Source organism: Macaca fascicularis, chromosome 19, assembly GCF_037993035.2.
Source record: "Macaca fascicularis isolate 582-1 chromosome 19, T2T-MFA8v1.1".
Lineage (NCBI taxonomy): Eukaryota > Metazoa > Chordata > Mammalia > Primates > Cercopithecidae > Macaca > Macaca fascicularis.
Window position 1 is genome coordinate 55,692,033 of NC_088393.1, and position 17,603 is coordinate 55,709,635.

General features: G+C 54.8%; 1 protein-coding gene across 9 annotated transcripts in view; it reads left to right on the forward strand.

The window, feature by feature from the left end:
* BICRA (BRD4 interacting chromatin remodeling complex associated protein) overlaps positions 1-17,603 on the forward strand; it is a 97,939-nt gene that overhangs the window by 60,734 nt on the left and 19,602 nt on the right. For 4 of the 9 annotated variants that reach the window (XM_045381044.3, XM_065534685.2, XM_045381045.3 and 1 more), the window contains exons 2-6: positions 3,603-3,704; positions 7,303-7,348; positions 7,452-7,494; positions 9,585-9,650; positions 13,043-14,998. In XM_045381044.3, coding sequence (XP_045236979.1) covers positions 7,308-7,348; positions 7,452-7,494; positions 9,585-9,650; positions 13,043-14,998 — 2,106 coding nt within the window. In that variant the 5' untranslated portion in view covers positions 3,603-3,704; positions 7,303-7,307. Of the gene's footprint in view, positions 1-306; positions 472-3,602; positions 3,705-7,302; positions 7,349-7,451; positions 7,495-9,584; positions 9,651-13,042; positions 14,999-15,768; positions 15,946-17,603 lie in introns of all 9 variants that reach the window. The other 5 variants (XM_065534684.1, XM_045381040.3, XM_045381042.3 and 2 more) reach the window with 4 other exon arrangements.

Here is a 17,603-nt window from a genome sequence, read left to right on the forward strand (position 1 = left end):
CCGAGTAGCTTGGACCACAGGGGCCCACCACCACCCCCGGCCAATTTTAAATTTTTTGGTAGAGATGAGGTCTTGCTGTGTTGCCCAGGCTGGTTCTCCAGCTCCTGAGCTTAAGCCATCCTCCTGCCTCAGCCTCCCTGCCTCGGCTAGGGAGGATTACAGGTGTGAGCTACCCACGCCTCCCTCCTTTTTCATTTTTTCAAGTGAAATTTTCCTGTGTTGAAACACAGAAACCCGAGCTGTTAAATTCTGAACACTCACATAACCACAGCTTGGTCACAACACTGAACGTGTCCCTCTCCCCAGGACATTCCCGTTCACGTCTTTAATGTTGTCATTGGAATGAAAGCACACAAATAGAAAATCCGCAGAGAGAGCTCTCCGGCCTCCACTTCGAAATTCAGCCTCGGGACTGGTTTGCAGAAGCCCCGCGGGAGCTGCACCCCCTCCGGTCTCTAATTCTGCTGGTAGGTAGGTCGTGCACAGAGCTTGGGCCACACCTACCAGAGCCAGGGAGGAGGCACGAACAGACGTGAACCCTTCGTCTTGGGAGCTCATGCACACCTCCAGGCCAGGAACAGGGCACCCGCATTCCAGAGGAAAAGAATCCTGTGTTCCAGGGTCTTGCGACATCTGCTTTCTAGATCTTTCTGGGATCAGGACCTGAGAGGAAGAGAGAAAGCCACTTGCCACTCCTGTCCCTTCCTCCCTCTTCCATGCCAGTCCCTTTATCTCCTTTTCCAATCTGAAGGATCCCAGGCATTCATAAAATGATAACAGAGACGCATACCCCCGTCACCCAGCCCCGCAATAGTGCCTGAACATTCTGCTGTATTTGTTTCAGATCCTACGAGAGAAGTAGCAGGAGATGGTCGCCTGTGGGGTAGTGGTTAAGGGCGAGGCCTCTGCAGTGAGCCTGCCTGGGCTCAAATCCCAGCCTGGGCAGGGCGCAGTAGCTCACACCTGTAATCCCAGCACTTTGGGAGGCCAAGGGGGGCGGATCACCTGAGGTCAGGAGTTCAGACCAGCCTGGCTGACATAGTGAAACTGTCTCTACTAAAAATATAAAAAATTAGCTGGGCATGGTGGTGCATGCTTGTAATCCCAGCTACTCGGGAGGCTGAGGTAGGAGAATCACTTGAACCCGGGAAGCAGAGGTTGCAGTGAGCCGAGATCGCATCATTGCACTCCAGTATGGGCAACAAGAGTCATAAAAAAAAAAAAAAAAAAAAAAAAAAAATCCCAACCTGACCCCTTACCAGCTACAGGATCTCAGCCAGATGACTAACCTCTCTGAGCCTATTTCCTCATCTACTGTGTAGGGATCACAGAAGCACCTGCCTCTGGGGATTTAGGGAAGGCGAATGAGTTGTACGTGCAGGGTACCTAAACCAGCACCCAGCACATAGCAGGCCCGCAATCAGTGGTTGTTTTATTGTCACAGTCAGTCCTCGTCCTTCACAGATCCCGTATTTGTGAATTCACCTACTTGCGAAAATAGGTAACCCCAAAACGGTGCTGGTCATTTGCAGAAGTGGGTAGAGTGGCCAGAAAAATTGAGCTGCCTGACATGCAGGTTCCCAGCTGAGGTCGGGCCAAGCAGCACTCTGATGTCTTGTTTCAGCTCAGATTGCAAAGCAGTGTCCTTTTTGCAATCGATTTAGTGCCACATTTTTCATATCTTTGTGAGTCTTTTTTTTTTTTTTTTTTTTGAGATGGAGTCTCGCTGTGTCACCCAGGCTGGAGTGCAAGTGGCGCGATCTCGGCTCACTGCAAGCAGCTCCGCCTCCTGTGTTCAAGTGATTTTCGTGCCTCGGTCCCCTGAGTAGGCGCGACTACAGGCACCCGCCACCACGCCTGGCTAATTTTTTCTATTTTTAGTAGAGACTAAAGGGTTTTGCCATGTTGGCCAGGCTGGTCTCGAACTCCTGGCCTCAAGTGATTTGCCCACCTCAGCATCCCAAAGTGCCAGGCTACAGGCATAAGCCACTGCGCCCGACTGACTTTGTGCTTCTTATTGGTGATTTCTCTGTTTAAAATGGCTCCTAGGCCAGATGCGGTGGCTCACTCCTGTAATCCCAACACTTTGGGAGGCTGAGGTGGGTGGATCATTTCAAGTCAGGAGTTTGAGACCAGCCTGGCCAATGTGGTGAAACCCTGTCTCTACTTAGCCGGGTGCAGTGGCACACGCCTGTATCCCAGCTACTCGGAAGGCTGAGGCGGGAGAATCACTTGCACCCAGGAGACGGAGGTTGCAGTGAGCCAAGACTGCATCACTGCACTCCAGCCTGGGTGACAGAGCAAGACTCACAAAAACTACAAATAAATAAAATAAAATGGCTCCAAGCAGGGTGTAGAAATCTAGTGTTCCTAAGGGCAGTGAGGCTGTGATGTGCCTTCTGGAGAAAATACCTGTGTTAGAGAAGCTTCCTTCAGGTAGGAGTTATAGTCCTGTTGGCCGTGAGTTCAATGTGAATGAATCAACAATATAGATTAAATAAGATGTCTTCAGACAGAAACGCATATAAGTCAAGGTGATGTATTGATTGATGGGCGAAAATATTGTGGCCAGAGCCTGGCAGGAACCTAGCCTTGTATTTTCCCCAGGAGCAGTGGCTCAGTGTTCACGGTGACTTTCTAGAACCTCACCAATGCAAATAGCAAGAATTGGCTGTATTTTGTTAGACTGAAGTACCAGTAAATGACACAGTATAATGTTATGTGCTATAGTGTATGTGCCACACATATGTAGTATATATACGGGATAATAGTATGTATAGTGTGGTTTTGTTCGATTTAATTTTTTTATTTTTATTTTATTTTATTTTTATTTTTGAGATGGAGTCTCGCTCTGTCACCCAGGCTGGAGTACAGTGGTGCAGTCTCGGCTCATTGCAAGCTCCGCCTCCCGGGTTCATGCCATTCTCCTGCCTCAGCCTCCCAAGTAGCTGGGACTACAGGCGCCCGCTACCTCGCCTGGCCACTTTTTTGTATTTTTAGTAGAGACGGGGTTTCACCGTGTTACCCAGGGTGGTCTCGATCTCCTGACCTTGTGATCCACCTGTCTCGGCCTCCCAAAGTGCTGGGATTACAGGGGTGAGCCACTGCGCCCACCAGATTTTTTTATTTTTGAGAGAGGGTATCACTGTCACCCAGGCTGGAGTGTAGTGCCACTATCCTAGCTCGCAGCATCCTTGACCTCCTGGGCTCAAGCAATCCTCCTGCCTCAGCCTCTCGAGTAACTGGAACTACAGGCAAGCAACCATGCCCAGCCAAAAAAATTTCTTTTTATGGAGACAAGATCTCGCTGTGTTGCCTAGCCAGGTTGGTCTTGAACTCCTGGGCTGCAGTGATCCTCCTGCCTCAGCCTCCACAAGTGCTGGATTTACAGGCGTGAGCCACTGCACCAGCTATTTTGTGTGATTTTAAACTTTTTAAACTTCCCTTGAATGTCACCTTTTCAGCCTCCCATCTCTGTTCCGTCCCCCTCCTTTGTCCATCCCTCTCCCACCTACCTCCTATAGCTCTGTCCATCTGTGACCATGTCTTTTTCCTTTTCACTGACTTTCTTACTCACTGTCTGTCTCTCATTTTCTCCACAGCTGGCCCCCAAGAGGACCCTTACCAAGTCCCCAGCTGGGGGCCCCGCGTAGACCTGGAGTGGACACGCCCCTCCTTCCCTTCATGATTCGTTTGTAGCGCAGGTAACCAGCGAAGCATCTCTGTTATTCCTGGAGGGGCAACTGTCTCTCATTCCACCTCCCGAGCACCACCTTGGCCCCTGGATGAGGAAGGAGCATTCCTTCCTGGAAGAGCCTGGCTAAGCAGTGTCTCCGGCTCTTTCTTCTCCCACCTGGGCCCCCTGGGTCATTGGGCCATCACCCTGCCTCTGCATTAGCGCAGGCAAAGTCTTTCTCCCTGCCCCTTTCCACTTTTCTCCAGATTCTTTGCAGACCGTGCCTTTGCGTGCCTTCCATGAGTGGGTTGGGGAGGGAAGGGGCTCATAGGTCATGGATCTGGTGACACAGCGGGAGGACGCCCGGTGGGGCTGGGATATGGAGCAGGTGAGAGCACGTCCTCACCACTTCCTAAGGCAGCAAGAGCCCTGGGGACAGTCCCCACAGCCAACCCCTGAGAAGGAGAGTAATTGGCATGTGGGGCTCTGGGGATGCATGTGTCTCTGTCTGTGCTGCAGGGAGGGGGATCCGTGAACCCTGGAAAAGTATGTGTCACATTTCTTACCCACATGCATGTTTTGGCGTGAAACATGCATGTGTCGTCAGATTTTTCACAGTATGATTCAGCAAATACCCCCCAACCTACTGTGGGAGGTCCCTGGCCAGGGCTCTTCATTATGTCACTGAGCACTGGGGATGGACGACTTGGGGGTGGCACTGGGGAGGCCCCCGTGTAGGGAAGTTCAGAGTATGCTGTCAGGGTGAGAGACTGTGCGCCAGCCGAGGGTTCGTGTAAGATTTTATATGTGAGGTTTTTGGGTGGGGATGGTGACCCATGGCAGTTGTCATGTCATCAGTGAGGTTTGGGACCCCCTACCCCAACGAAAAAAGAGGGTAAGGGAACTCCACGGTCCTGAGCTGTAAATTCCCACCATTCAGGGATCAGGTCTTCTTTTCCATCGTGTATTGTATGTGTCATTGGGAGGAGAGGGGGGCAGAGGGTACAGGAGCGACAAAGGGATGAGTGACTGGAAGGATGGGTCTGTGTGGGTATTTGACAGAAGGGAAGGAGGGGTGTTTGGATGCAAGCTTGGAAGGATGGAGGGATGGGTAGGTAGATGGTGGAAGGATGGAGGGATGGTTAGGTAGATGGATGGAGGATGAGGGGATGGGGAAGTAGATGGGTGGAAGGATGGAGGGATGGGTGGGTAGATGGATGGAAGGATGGAGGGGTGGGTGGGTAGATGGAAGGATGGAGGGATGGGTAGGTAGATGGATGGAAGGATGGAGGGATGGGTAGGTGGATGGAAGGATGGAGAGATGGGTAGGTAGATGGATGGAAGGATGGAGGATGGGTAGGTAGATGGATGGAAGGATGGAGGGATGGGTAGGTAGATGGATGGAAGGATGGAGAGATGGGTAGGTAGATGGATGGAAGGATGGAGGATGGGTAGGTAGATGGATGGAAGGATGGAGGGATGGGTAGGTAGATGGATGGAAGGAGGGAGGGATGGGTAGGTGGATGGATGGAAGGAGGGAGGGATGGGTAGGTAGATGCATGGAAGGATAGAAGGATGGATAGGTAGGTGGATGGAAGGATGTAGGGATGGGGAGGTAGATGGGTGGAAGGATGGAGGGATGGGTGGGTAGATGGGTGGAAGGATGGAGGATGGGTAGTAGATGTATGGAAGGATGGAGGGATGGGTAGGTAGATGGATGGAAGGAGGGAGGGATGGGTCGGTGGATGGATGGAAGGATGGAGGATGGGTAGGTAGATGGATGGAAGGATGGAGGATGGGTAGGTAGATGGATGGAAGGATGGAGGATGGGTAGGTAGATGGATGGAAGGAGGGAGGGATGGGTAGGTGGATGGATGGAAGGATGGAGGGATGGGTAGGTAGATGCATGGAAGGACAGAAGGATGGATAGGTAGGTGGATGGAAGGATGTAGGGATGGGGAGGTAGATGGGTGGAAGGATGGAGGGATGGGTGGGTAGATGGGTGGAAGGATGGAGGGATGAGTAGGTGGATGGAAGGATGGAGAGATGGGTAGGTAGATGGATGGAAGGATGGAGGATGGGTAGTAGATGTATGGAGGGATGGAGGGATGGGTAGGTAGATGGATGGAAGGAGGGAGGGATGGGTCGGTGGATGGATGGAAGGATGGAGGATGGGTAGGTAGATGGATGGAAGGATGGAGGATGGGTAGGTAGATGGATGGAAGGATGGAGGGATGGGTAGGTAGATGGATGGACGGATGGAGGGATGGGTAGGTAGATGCATGGAAGGATAGAGGGATGGATAGGTAAGTGGATGGAAGGATGTAGGGATGGGTGGGTAGATGGATGGAAGGATGGAGGGATGGGTAGATGGATGGAAGGATGGAGGGATGAGTAGATGGATGGATGGAGGGATGGAGGATGGGTAGGTAGATGCATGGAAGGATGGAGGATGGGTAGGTAGATGGATGGAAGAATGGAGGGATGGGTAGGTAGATGGAAGGATGGAGGGAGGAAGAGACTGATGGCTGGAGGGAGGAAGGAGGAAGCTTTGGAGGGAGAGTTGTCTAGTTAAATGTTTCTGAGGGCTGGTTGGATGTTCGGAGGGATGTTTGGAAAGATAAAGAAGTGGATGAATGGATGGAGGCAGGGAAGGGAGGGATGTTTTCGAGGGTTGGAGGAATATTTGGAGGGGTGTTTGAAGGGAGGGAAGGCTAGGTGGATGTGAGGGTGGATGGGTAAATAAATACAGAGAATACCTGCTTCCCCTGGTGTCAGATGGGAGTCAGATGGGAATAACGATCCCTTCCCTATGGGGGTGGAACAAGCTAACATTGCTGAAGTGCTCAGACAGTGCCTGGCACCTAGTGAGTGCTCGACAAATGTTAGCCATCCTCATCCTCATCATTCAGACCATGGGGCTCAGCCTTACCCCGGTGGCTTCTCTGACTCAGAACTCACCTCCTCATGAGCCCCTTTCCCTTGCTTCTGCCTCAGCTTCCCCACCACCCTCCCCTTCCTCGGGAACACACTGCAGACGTCTTCAAGGGCCACTCAGAGCCTTGAGCCACAAAGCCCTTCTTGTTGTCTACACTGGCTCCCTCACTCCTTCACCTGTTTATATGTAGGACAGACCCCCACCACATGCCCCATGTCTGGGGAGGCAAGACAGCAGGGTGGTGAAGAGCAGGGCTCAGGAGCCAGGCTTCCTAGGTTCCAGGCCTGGCTCTGCTGCCTGCTTGCTGGGAGACGGAGGATGACCCTCCCAGTGCCTCCAGTTCTCATCTGCAAAGTACGGGCCGTGGGGCCCCTCCTGGGATATCCTGAGGATTAGCGTAGTGTGTGTGAGGCACAGTCAGGACCCACTTAGTCTTGGTTGATACCATCATCATCATCATCATCATCATCAGGTGCTGGGAGAGTCGGAGCGGGAGGAAAAAGACCCTGTCCCTGGTCAGGGGTTTCTGGCTGGGAGGGGTATTCCTTGTCCCCGTCTATCCCCATGAACTCAAGGGAACAGAAACTCTGACCCCCTCCAGGGGGTTCCCCTGAAGGGAGGGGGCCAGGCAAGCTGCCAAAATCTAACCTTGTCTCCCTCGCCCTCTTCCTGACCCCACCCCATCCAGTGGCGATGGATGATGAGGATGGGAGATGCTTACTAGACGTGATTTGGTGAGTAACGGGCTCCCCACCCCCTGCCCTCTGTCTCACCCCCTCCCCTCCCTCCCCTCCCCAGCTCCTTACCTCCTCAGCTTCTCTTCCTCTTCTCTTCCAGTGATCCACAGGCCCTCAATGACTTCTTGCATGGATCTGAGAAGGTAAGCTTGGGCACAGGGAGAGGCATTCCCTATGTGGGGGGGGCTGTATAATTGGGAGTGAGGGACAGGGAGAGACACGTCCCCCTGATGCAGTAGCCATCTGCCTTATGGCTTCTAACGCCAGGCACTGGAGTTACGGCAATGAGCAAAACTCATGGTAAATCCCTGTCCTCCTGCCATGGACACCTCCTTGGTAAACAAAGAAACCAGTCACTAATAAAGGTCATGGTGAAAAGTACCATGTAGAGTATGATAAAAAAAAAAATAATGTCATTTGCACAATGAAAGAGGTTTAAAAGAAAATAAATGAGTCCCAGGGGCTCCTTTAGATAGTGTGGTCAGAGAGGGTCACATTGAAGGTGACATTGAAGGTGAGACCTGAAGGATCACAGCAAGGTGGCCAGGGCCGGTGCTTCTGGCAGGGGGAACAGCAAGTTCAAAGGTGGGAGAGAGCTTGGCATGGTTGAGGAACAGAAAGGAGGCTGGTGGGGCCAACCTGAAGGGGAAACTAGTAGGAGGTGAGACTGTAGTAGGTAAAAACCACCAGGTTATGCAGGCCTGGAAGCCCAATAGAGGAGTTGTAATTTTTATTCTGAATGTGACAGGCAGCTCTGATGGGCTCTTAAACAGGAGAATGCCATATTTGATTTGCTGCCCAGAGAACAGAACAAAATGGGGAAAAGCAGAAGTCTGTTGAGCTCTGAGCAACTGTATTAGTATCTATGGCTGTGTAACAGATTATGCCAGCATGCAGTACCTTCAACAATTGTTAGAGCTCTTGCAGTGCCTGAGGGTCAGGAATCTGGGAGCAGCTTAGCTGGGTGGTTCAGGCTCAGGGACTCTCATGAGGTTGTAGTCAAGCTGTGGGCTGGGGCTGCAGTCATCTGAAGGCTTGACTGGGGCTGGCAGAGGTGCTTCCACCAGGACTTATTCCCATGGCTGTTGGCAGGAGGCCTCAGCTCCTCACCACGGGGGCCTCTCCACAGTGCTGCTTGAGTGTCTTCACAGCATGGCAGCTGGCTTCCCCCAGAACGAGTAATCCGAGAGAGAACACAGGAGGAACCCACAGTGCCCTTAATGATGCAGTCTCCAAAGTCCCACGCCCTTCCTCCCATCACACTGTATTCACTAGAAGCTAATCAGTCAGTCTGGCCAGCACTCAGAGGGAGGAGAATCGAGCTCCACCTCTTGAAAGAAGAGGTATCAAATAATTTGTAGAGCAGAGGCATGAGCAATGGGATGATGGCAGCCTGGGCCATGGTGCAGGCAGTGGGGGAGGCATGCGGCACTGGATTTGGGATCTCTCTGGGAGGTGGCATCAGCTGGACTTGCTGGTGGACTCGATGTTGAGGGGGAGAGAGTGTCCAGCATGGCTCCTGGATTTTGGCTTGGGCAACTGAGTGGATTCTGGTGCCATTTTCTGAGGTTGGAAATTTGGGGAAGATTCCGGAAGTCCAGGTGGTGCTGGTGGATGTACAAGTTGGGGTTCTGGAGAGATGTCCAGCTGGACAAGAAATTAGGGAAGCCCCAGCCACAGCCAGACATTCACTGGGCACATACGTGGATGCCAGGGCCTGTTCTGGGCACTAAGGATGGTGCTAGGCATCTGAGAAGGCCCTGCCCTTCCAGAGATGGCACCGCAGGGCTTGTCAGGTGCCCGGATGGTGGGCGTGTCAGGCACTCAGGCTGCATTGGGAATAGAGTACTTAGTGAGAAGGCACAGGAGCTGTTGGACCACAGGTGACCACTGCTGAAGGTTGTGCTACTGGAGAGACTGGGGGCAATGGCAGGGCACAGCTTGGGCAGAGGCATGGTGGAGGCAGGATTCTGGAATTCAAGGCAGTCACAGCAGGATCGTTTTGCAGGCCAGGCTCGGGGACTCAGCGCTGGGGATGCCTTGGGTTTTAGGCAGGCACCCAAGCCCCTGCCTTTGGGGCCTCTTCTCGGAGGCCAGAGTTTCCCATACCCCCAGCCCTCTCCCATCCCAACCCTTGTCTTTTTGTCCCGAGTGACCCTAAATTGGTTTCTGCTCCAGAGCATGGGCCGGCCCTGCTGACCTTTGACCTTGGATGGGGTGGGTCTTGTTGCAGCTTGACAGTGATGACCTCCTGGATAATCCTGGGGAGGCCCAAAGTGCCTTCTATGAAGGTCCTGGGGTAAGTGCCGTGGCTCCCAATCTTCGCCTGAGCTGTTGGGGCCGCCAGTGGGAGGGGGGCCGTGAAGGCAAGAGGGGAGGCTTGGGCTCATCTCCTGAGGGCCGTTGACAGGAGGAGGGCAGGGGTGGGCCTCTGAGGGTGGCTGGACCACCCTGGCAGTGCAGGAGGGAGCAGAGCTGGGGAGCCCTGAGGGTGGCCAACATGGGCAAGGCTGACCGTGCGTTGCAAGGCCCCTCGGGGAAGAGGTGAGGATCCCCGAGGCCTTGGGGCCCTGGGGCGGCTGGTGCAGAGTGGTTCTGGGGAGCTGAAGCAGATGTGGGTTGTGGGGTTCACAGGAGTACTTCTCTGGAGAGCAGAGGGCTGGGGGAGGCCTGGGGTCCTGCCCAACTCAGCCATGGCGGGGTGTGACCTAGGGGAGGGGCCTCCTCACCTGCAGACTTCAGTCTTCACCTGGACAGTGAAGACGGGTGCTGAGCAAAGCCCAGAGTGGCCAATGCAGACGACGTTTATCGAGCACCTACTGTGTGCCTGACTGTGCCGGTCCCATGACTGAGTGCCAGTTGTCCACACCACGGTGGCCACCTCCTTCTTCTTTCTCCCTCTTCTGTTGCTGCTTTCCCCCCTTCACCTTTTCTTTCCCCACTCTTCCTGTGGCCTCCTCCCTCCCCGCCTCCCCTTCCTCATTCCCCCTCCTTACCCTCCCACCTTCCCTCTTCATCGTTAGAACACGCATTCACCAAACACTTACACGACTGGCCCTTCCTTGTCATCTTCATTTAGTTCTCACGGCTATAATGTCATATTCCAAATAGCTTATGTGTCATAATATAAATGATGAGGAAATGCAGTAATTATATAACGTTGGTCCATTTACAGGCCCAGTAACAGCAGTGATCCTGTTACTCTTTTGTGATCACACTTCTTACTATGACCACCATTTTTGTATACCCTAAGATCCCTAGTCAGGTTCTAAACACTGCGCGTGACGTCGGTGAATTTTCACAGGCATCCCAGGAGGCAGGTTGGTTGTGACCATCTGGCAGTTAAGAGCTCAGGGGGTCACAGTGGCCTGCCTGGTCCTCAGTCGGTTGGAGGCTGAGCCAGAGCCCTGTCTGCCTGCCACTCCCCTCCACTCACCAGTGGTTGACCCAGGCAGTCCCCTCATCTGTGAAATGAGGAAGGGAGCAGCACCCGCCTCATGGGACTGTCACCAACAACAGCATGGACAATCACAATAATAATGACAGTGATGATGATAGATGCTTCTCGTGCACCTGCTAGGGGCCGGGTGCTACTGTGAACCCTCCATGTGGATTTATTGAGAATCTTGGAAGCTGCAGGTTTTGATGGGTTATCTGGTTAGGTATTAGTGGAGATGGAAAACGGGATCATAAGTATTGTTTGTGGGGCTATCCACACATATGCATGCTGATATTTTTCCATGCGTGTCCTGGGTTGCAGTCCAGGATAGCATGAAAAGCACTTAAAAAGCATTGAGTCCAGGCACGGTGGCTCACGCCTGTAATCAGCACTTTGGGAGGCCGAGGTGGGCGGATTGCCTGAGGTTGGGAGTTCGACACCAGCCTGACCAACATGGAGAAACCCTGTCTCTACCAAAAATACAAAATTAGCCAGGCGTGGTGGCGCATTCCTGTAATCCCAGGTACTTGGGAGGCTGAGGCAGGAGAATTGCTTGAACCCAGCAGGCAGAGGTTGCGGTGAGCCAAGATCTCCACCAGCTTGGGCAACAAGAGTGAAACTCTGTCTCAAAAAAAAATCCCAAAAAACAAAAAGCATTGAACTCACAGTGCGGTTGGCACAGAAGCTCACAAATGGGAGCGGCTGCTGATGTGAGCTTTTCTCCACCAGGACTACGACCGCTTGTTGGAAACCTGTAGGGCCAGGTGTGTTTCAGAATTTCGAATTTCTCAAATTCTGGAAAAGTGGTGCCATGTGTGTGGTGTGTGTAATGTCACACGCTTGCCTTTCGATGGCCAAACGTAGGAAGTCACATCATGTGGATAAATGGATCCCACCTAAAGTGCCATGTCGGTTCTGGTCAGGTTTTGCTACCAACAGAGCTATGAAAACAGTCTCGGTTCTTAGAGCTTTTTGGGTTTTGTAATTACAGATAAGTGTCGTAGGCCTGTATTGACTATTTAAACAATAGTTGCTTGTTTTTATTTATTTTTGTTTTGTTTTGTTTGAGACGGAGTCTTGCTCTGTCACCCAGGCTGGAGTCCAGTGGTGCGATCTCGGCTCACTGCAAGCACCGCCTCCCGGGTTCAAGCGATTCTCCTGCCTCAGCCTCCTGAGTAGCTAGGACTGCAGGTGCCTGCCACCACGCCTAGCTAATTTTCATATTTTTAGTAGAGATGGTGTTTCACCATGTTGGCCAGGCTGGTCTCAAACTCCTGGTCTCAGGTGATCCGCCTGCCTCTGCCTCCCAAAGTGCTGGGATTACAGGTGTGAGCCACTGCGCCTAGACTTTATTTTTGGTTTCTGGGCATCAGCTGGTAGAGATTGGGGGACAGCACCCCTGCGGGCTTGGACTAGATGGGCATGGGTGTGCGATGCAGGATCACGTTGGGCGCCGAGACCAGTGGTGATGAGCTGAGGCCATCACCAGCGGCTGTCCCAAGGGCGCCTCACTGGGTCTTACTCTTGTCACTTAGGCTGGAGTACAGTGACACAGTCATAGTTCACTGTAGCCTGGAACTCCTGGGCTTAAGTGATCCTTTCACCTCAGGCTCCCAATGTGCTAAGATTATAGGCGTGAGTCACTGTGCCTAGACTTGAAGAATACTTTTTTTTTTTTTTATTACATTTTACTCATGGGTACAGGTGGAGAAACTGAGGTCAGATCAAGCACGCCCTAGGTTACACAGCTAAGCCTTGGCAGAGCTGGGATTTGATCCCGGGTCCAGCCACTTGCAGGTGGAATGTTCTTTTTTTCTTTCTTTCTTTTTTTTTTTTTTCCTTTTTTTCTCAGACAAAGTCTTGCCCCTGTCGCCCAGGCTGGTGCGCTCGTAGCTCCACTATGCAGCCACAAACTCCTGGGCTCGAGTGATCCTCCCACCTCAGCCTCCCAAGTAGCTAAGACCACAGGCACATGGTACCACCGCTGGCTAATTTTTCTTTTTTAAAATTTTTTTATGGAGACAGGGCCTCAGTATGTTGCCCAGGCTGGTCTCGAACTCTTTAGCTCAAGCCATCCTCCTACCTCAGCCTCCCAAAGCGCTGAGACTACAAGCGTGAGCCACCATGCCAGGCCGGAATGTTCTTTCTTGAACATGACTGCCATCACCTCAGCATTCCTTGCTGCAGCTGTGGCCTGAGCCTAGCCCCTTGCTAACCTCAGCTTATTCCTTCCCACCTTTCCTGGCCTCCAGCTCCATGTGCAAGAAGCTTCTGGCAACCACCTGAACCCAGAGCCCAACCAGCCGGCCCCCAGTGTGGACCTAGACTTCCTGGAAGATGACATCCTGGGCTCTCCTGCGCCAGGGGGCGGCGGCGGGGGCGGTGGGGGCGCCGACCAGCCCTGTGACATCCTCCAGCAGAGCCTCCAGGAGGCCAACATCACAGAGCAGACGCTGGAGGCCGAGGCTGAGCTGGACCTGGGTCCCTTCCAGCTGCCCACCCTGCAGCCTGCCGATGGTGGAGCAGGCCCGACAGGCGCTGGAGGGGCGGCGGCCGTGGCTGCGGGGCCCCAGGCCCTCTTCCCAGGCGGCACCGACCTGCTGGGGCTGCAGGGCCCGCCCACCGTGCTGACCCACCAGGCCCTGGTGCCGCCCCAGGACGTGGTCAACAAAGCCCTGAGTGTTCAGCCCTTCTTGCAGCCTGTGGGCCTGGGCAACGTGACACTGCAGCCCATCCCGGGCCTCCAAGGCCTGCCCAATGGCAGCCCTGGGGGCGCCACGGCGGCCACGCTGGGCCTGGCGCCCATCCAGGTGGTGGGCCAGCCTGTCATGGCGCTCAACACGCCCACCTCCCAGCTCCTGGCCAAGCAGGTGCCCGTCAGCGGCTACCTGGCCTCGGCGGCCGGCCCCTCAGAGCCCGTGACCCTGGCGTCGGCCGGTGTCTCGCCACAGGGGGCTGGCCTGGTCATCCAGAAGAACCTCCCGGCCGCTGTGGCCACCACGCTCAATGGGAACTCTGTGTTCGGAGGCGCCGGGGCCGCGTCGGCTCCCAGCGGGGCGCCCTCGGGACAGCCGCTGGCGGTGGCCCCAGGCCTCGGCTCGTCGCCGCTGGTCCCGGCGCCCAACGTGATCCTGCATCGCACGCCCACGCCCATCCAGCCCAAGCCCGCGGGGGTGCTGCCCCCCAAGCTCTACCAGCTGACACCCAAGCCGTTCGCGCCCGCGGGCGCCACGCTCACCATCCAGGGAGAGCCGGGGGCACTCCCGCAGCAGCCCAAGGCCCCACAGAACCTGACGTTCATGGCGGCGGGGAAGGCGGGCCAGAACGTGGTGCTGTCGGGCTTCCCAGCGCCTGCGCTGCAGGCGAATGTCTTCAAGCAGCCACCGGCCACCACCACCGGGGCGGCCCCGCCGCAGCCCCCCGGAGCCCTGAGCAAGCCCATGAGCGTCCACCTCCTGAACCAAGGCAGCAGCATCGTCATCCCCGCCCAGCACATGCTGCCGGGCCAGAACCAGTTCCTACTGCCTGGCGCCCCCGCGGTCCAGCTCCCGCAGCAGCTCTCAGCCCTGCCGGCCAACGTGGGCGGGCAGATCCTGGCAGCCGCTGCCCCCCACACGGGTGGACAGCTCATCGCGAATCCCATCCTCACCAACCAGAACCTGGCGGGCCCACTGAGCCTGGGCCCCGTGTTGGCCCCCCACTCTGGGGCCCATAGTGCGCACATCCTCTCCGCCGCCCCCATCCAGGTGGGCCAGCCTGCGCTCTTCCAGATGCCCGTGTCGCTGGCGGCGGGCAGCCTGCCCACGCAGAGCCAGCCAGCGCCCGCCGGGCCGGCCGCCACCACCGTCCTCCAGGGGGTCACCCTGCCCCCCAGCGCCGTGGCCATGCTCAACACCCCTGACGGCCTGGTGCAGCCGGCCACCCCTGCTGCCGCCACCGGGGAGGCTGCGCCCGTCCTCACGGTGCAGCCTGCCCCCCAGGCGCCCCCGGCGGTCAGCACACCCCTGCCCCTGGGCCTCCAGCAGCCGCAGGCGCAGCAGCCCCCGCAGGCCCCCACCCCACAGGCCGCTGCCCCGCCTCAGGCCACCACCCCCCAGCCCAGCCCTGGCCTGGCGTCTAGCCCGGAGAAGATCGTCCTGGGACAGCCGCCGTCTGCCACACCTACGGCCATCCTCACTCAGGACTCCCTGCAGATGTTCCTGCCCCAGGTAAGCAGGGCAGGGCAGGGGAGCAGGTACCACAGGAGGCGGGTTTGGGAGGAGGAGGGGCCCTGGGGCAAGGTGCCAAGATCCAAAAGTGGATGCCACTGTGGCAGCTGTGGGGGAAGGTCTCAGTAAGGCACAGGTGGCCCCTAAGAGGAGGCCGGAGGGCTGAGGGCCCTGGCTGAACTGGCAGGAAGATGGATTGGCAGGCTGGCTGACTGACAGACGAGGGGCAGGACAACTGTTAGGCAGCGAGAGGGACTGGCAGACAGACAAGGGGAGGGACCAGCAAACAGACAGACAGAGAAGGGCAGGCACTGGCTGGGCTGCTGACAGACAGGGAGAGGAGAAGGACCGGCAGGGAGAGGGACCAGTGCAGGGATAGAGAAGGGCAGGCACTGGCTGGGCTGCTGACAGACAGGGAGAGGGACTGGCAGACCGACAGAGAAAGGCAGGCACTGGCTGGCCTGCTGACTGACAAGGAGAGGGATCTCAGACAGGAAGTGGACAAGACAGGGACCGACGGACAGGCAGGTGGGGCAGGAGAGAGGCAGGGCAAGGTGGAGCTGGCAGAGGGGCCAATGGGAGCTCAGAATGGAGCGGGCTGCCTGGGTTTTGGCCTCTATGGCTTCTGTGCCTGGCACCCTGCCTGCCGGCCTGCCCACTACCCTGTTCTCTGGAGCCCTGGGAGCGTCAGTAGGGACAGGGGTCTCGGGTGGGGTGGTCGAGGGCCCGTGGGGGCGGCCTTCTGACCCTGTGCGGGCTGCCCATTGCAGGAGAGGAGCCAGCAGCCCCTCTCCGCAGAGGGTCCCCACCTCTCCGTGCCTGCCTCGGTCATAGTCAGCGCCCCGCCTCCCGCCCAAGACCCAGCCCCGGCCACCCCCGTCGCCAAAGGAGCTGGCCTTGGCCCTCAGGCCCCCGACGGCCAGGCTTCCCCGGCTCCGGCCCCCCAGGTAGAGAGACCCCAACAGCGTGTGTCCGCAGCACAGACCCAGCCTCGCCCCTCCTGCCCGCTCTCCCGCTCCTCGCTCTCCGCCCTGCCTGCGTCTCTGTCCTGCTGACTTGGAACACAGAGCTCTCCTTCACTCCCACAAAGTGTTTCCCAATGATCATGGATGCCTGAGACCAGGGCCGGCCCTGGGGGAGCCCATGCGCTGCAGGAATGCAAGACACACACGGAAGGAAATCTCTTATTTCCTAAAATTATAATTTTCACATCCGAATTAGTAATACATTCAGATAATTCACATTTAAGAAGGTACAAAAAGATGCATAGTGGAGAGCCCCCCTCTCCTGAACCGTAGCCTCCTGTCATCTTCCCAGGGTGGTTTCTTGCATTTGTTATCTGGATAGGGAAACAATCAAATATGGATTCTTTTCCTTCAATTTTTACAAAAAGGGTAGCATCCTCTGCCTGCAGTATTGCATTTTTTATTATTTAAAAATTGATCTTGGAGACCATTCTTCATTTTCTCTTTAAAAAAAAAAAAAAGAGATGGAGTCTTACTCTATCACCCAGGCTGGAGTGCAGTGGCACGATCTCGGCTCACTGCAACCTCCGCCTCCCATGTTCAAATGATTCTCCTGCCTCAGCCTCCTGAGTAGCTGGGATTATAGGTGCCTGCCACCATGCTGGGCTAAGTTTTGTATTTTTAGTAGAGACAAGGTTTCACCATGTTGCCCAGGCTGATCTTGAACTCCGGACCTCAAGTGATCTGCCCGCCTTGGCCTCCCAAAGTGCTGGAATTACAAGTGTTGGCCACTGTGCCCGTTCCCATTCTTCATTCTTTTATGTGACTGCGTAGTATTCCACTGTGTGCATGTACTGATATTTATTTAGCCAGTCTAAATTGTTGGGTTTTTAGATCACTTCTGATCTGTAGCTATTATGAACAAGGCTGCAAAGAATGCCTTTGTATGTATGTCATTTTGTAGGGTAAGTTCTTCACAAGGAATTTGCTGGCTCTAAAGGCATATGCATTTTTATCTCTGACAGATATTGTCAAATTGCCCCCTGTGGAGTACAAATGAGTTTAACCTTTATCAGCAATATGTGATTATGCCTTCCCCACCCCGCCCGCAACCTCACCAGTATGTTGAACTTGGCCGATCTAGATAGGTGAAAAATAGTATCTTGTTTTGTTTTCATTTGCATTTCTTTTATTGTGAATGAGGTCAGGCAGCTTTTCATAAGAGTAAGAGCCATATGTACTTTCTGTTCTGTGAAACTGCTCATACCCTTTGCCATTGTAAAATCTGGGTTACTGTCATTTTGTTGTAGATTTGTAGAAACTCTTTACATATTAGGAAAATTAGCCTTTTGTCTTAAGAGTAATAAGCAGTATGCTTATGAGTCATAAGCACATAGCAGGTTAGGGAGGGCTACCCTCTTATTCTAGAGCAGTGAATGTGGTACTCATTCAAAAAGGACCAGTGGATAGGTAGGAAGAGGAGAGTGTGACAGTGACAAGGGCAGGATGGCAGAAGTCAGCATGGGCTTTGACCTTGAACAGCCATTATTTCACTTGCAGGCTCTCCCACTTACCATTTAACCTTTAGCAACCAGTAGTTCATTCCATCAGCAGATGCTTAGGTAGGCTGAGGGAGCACT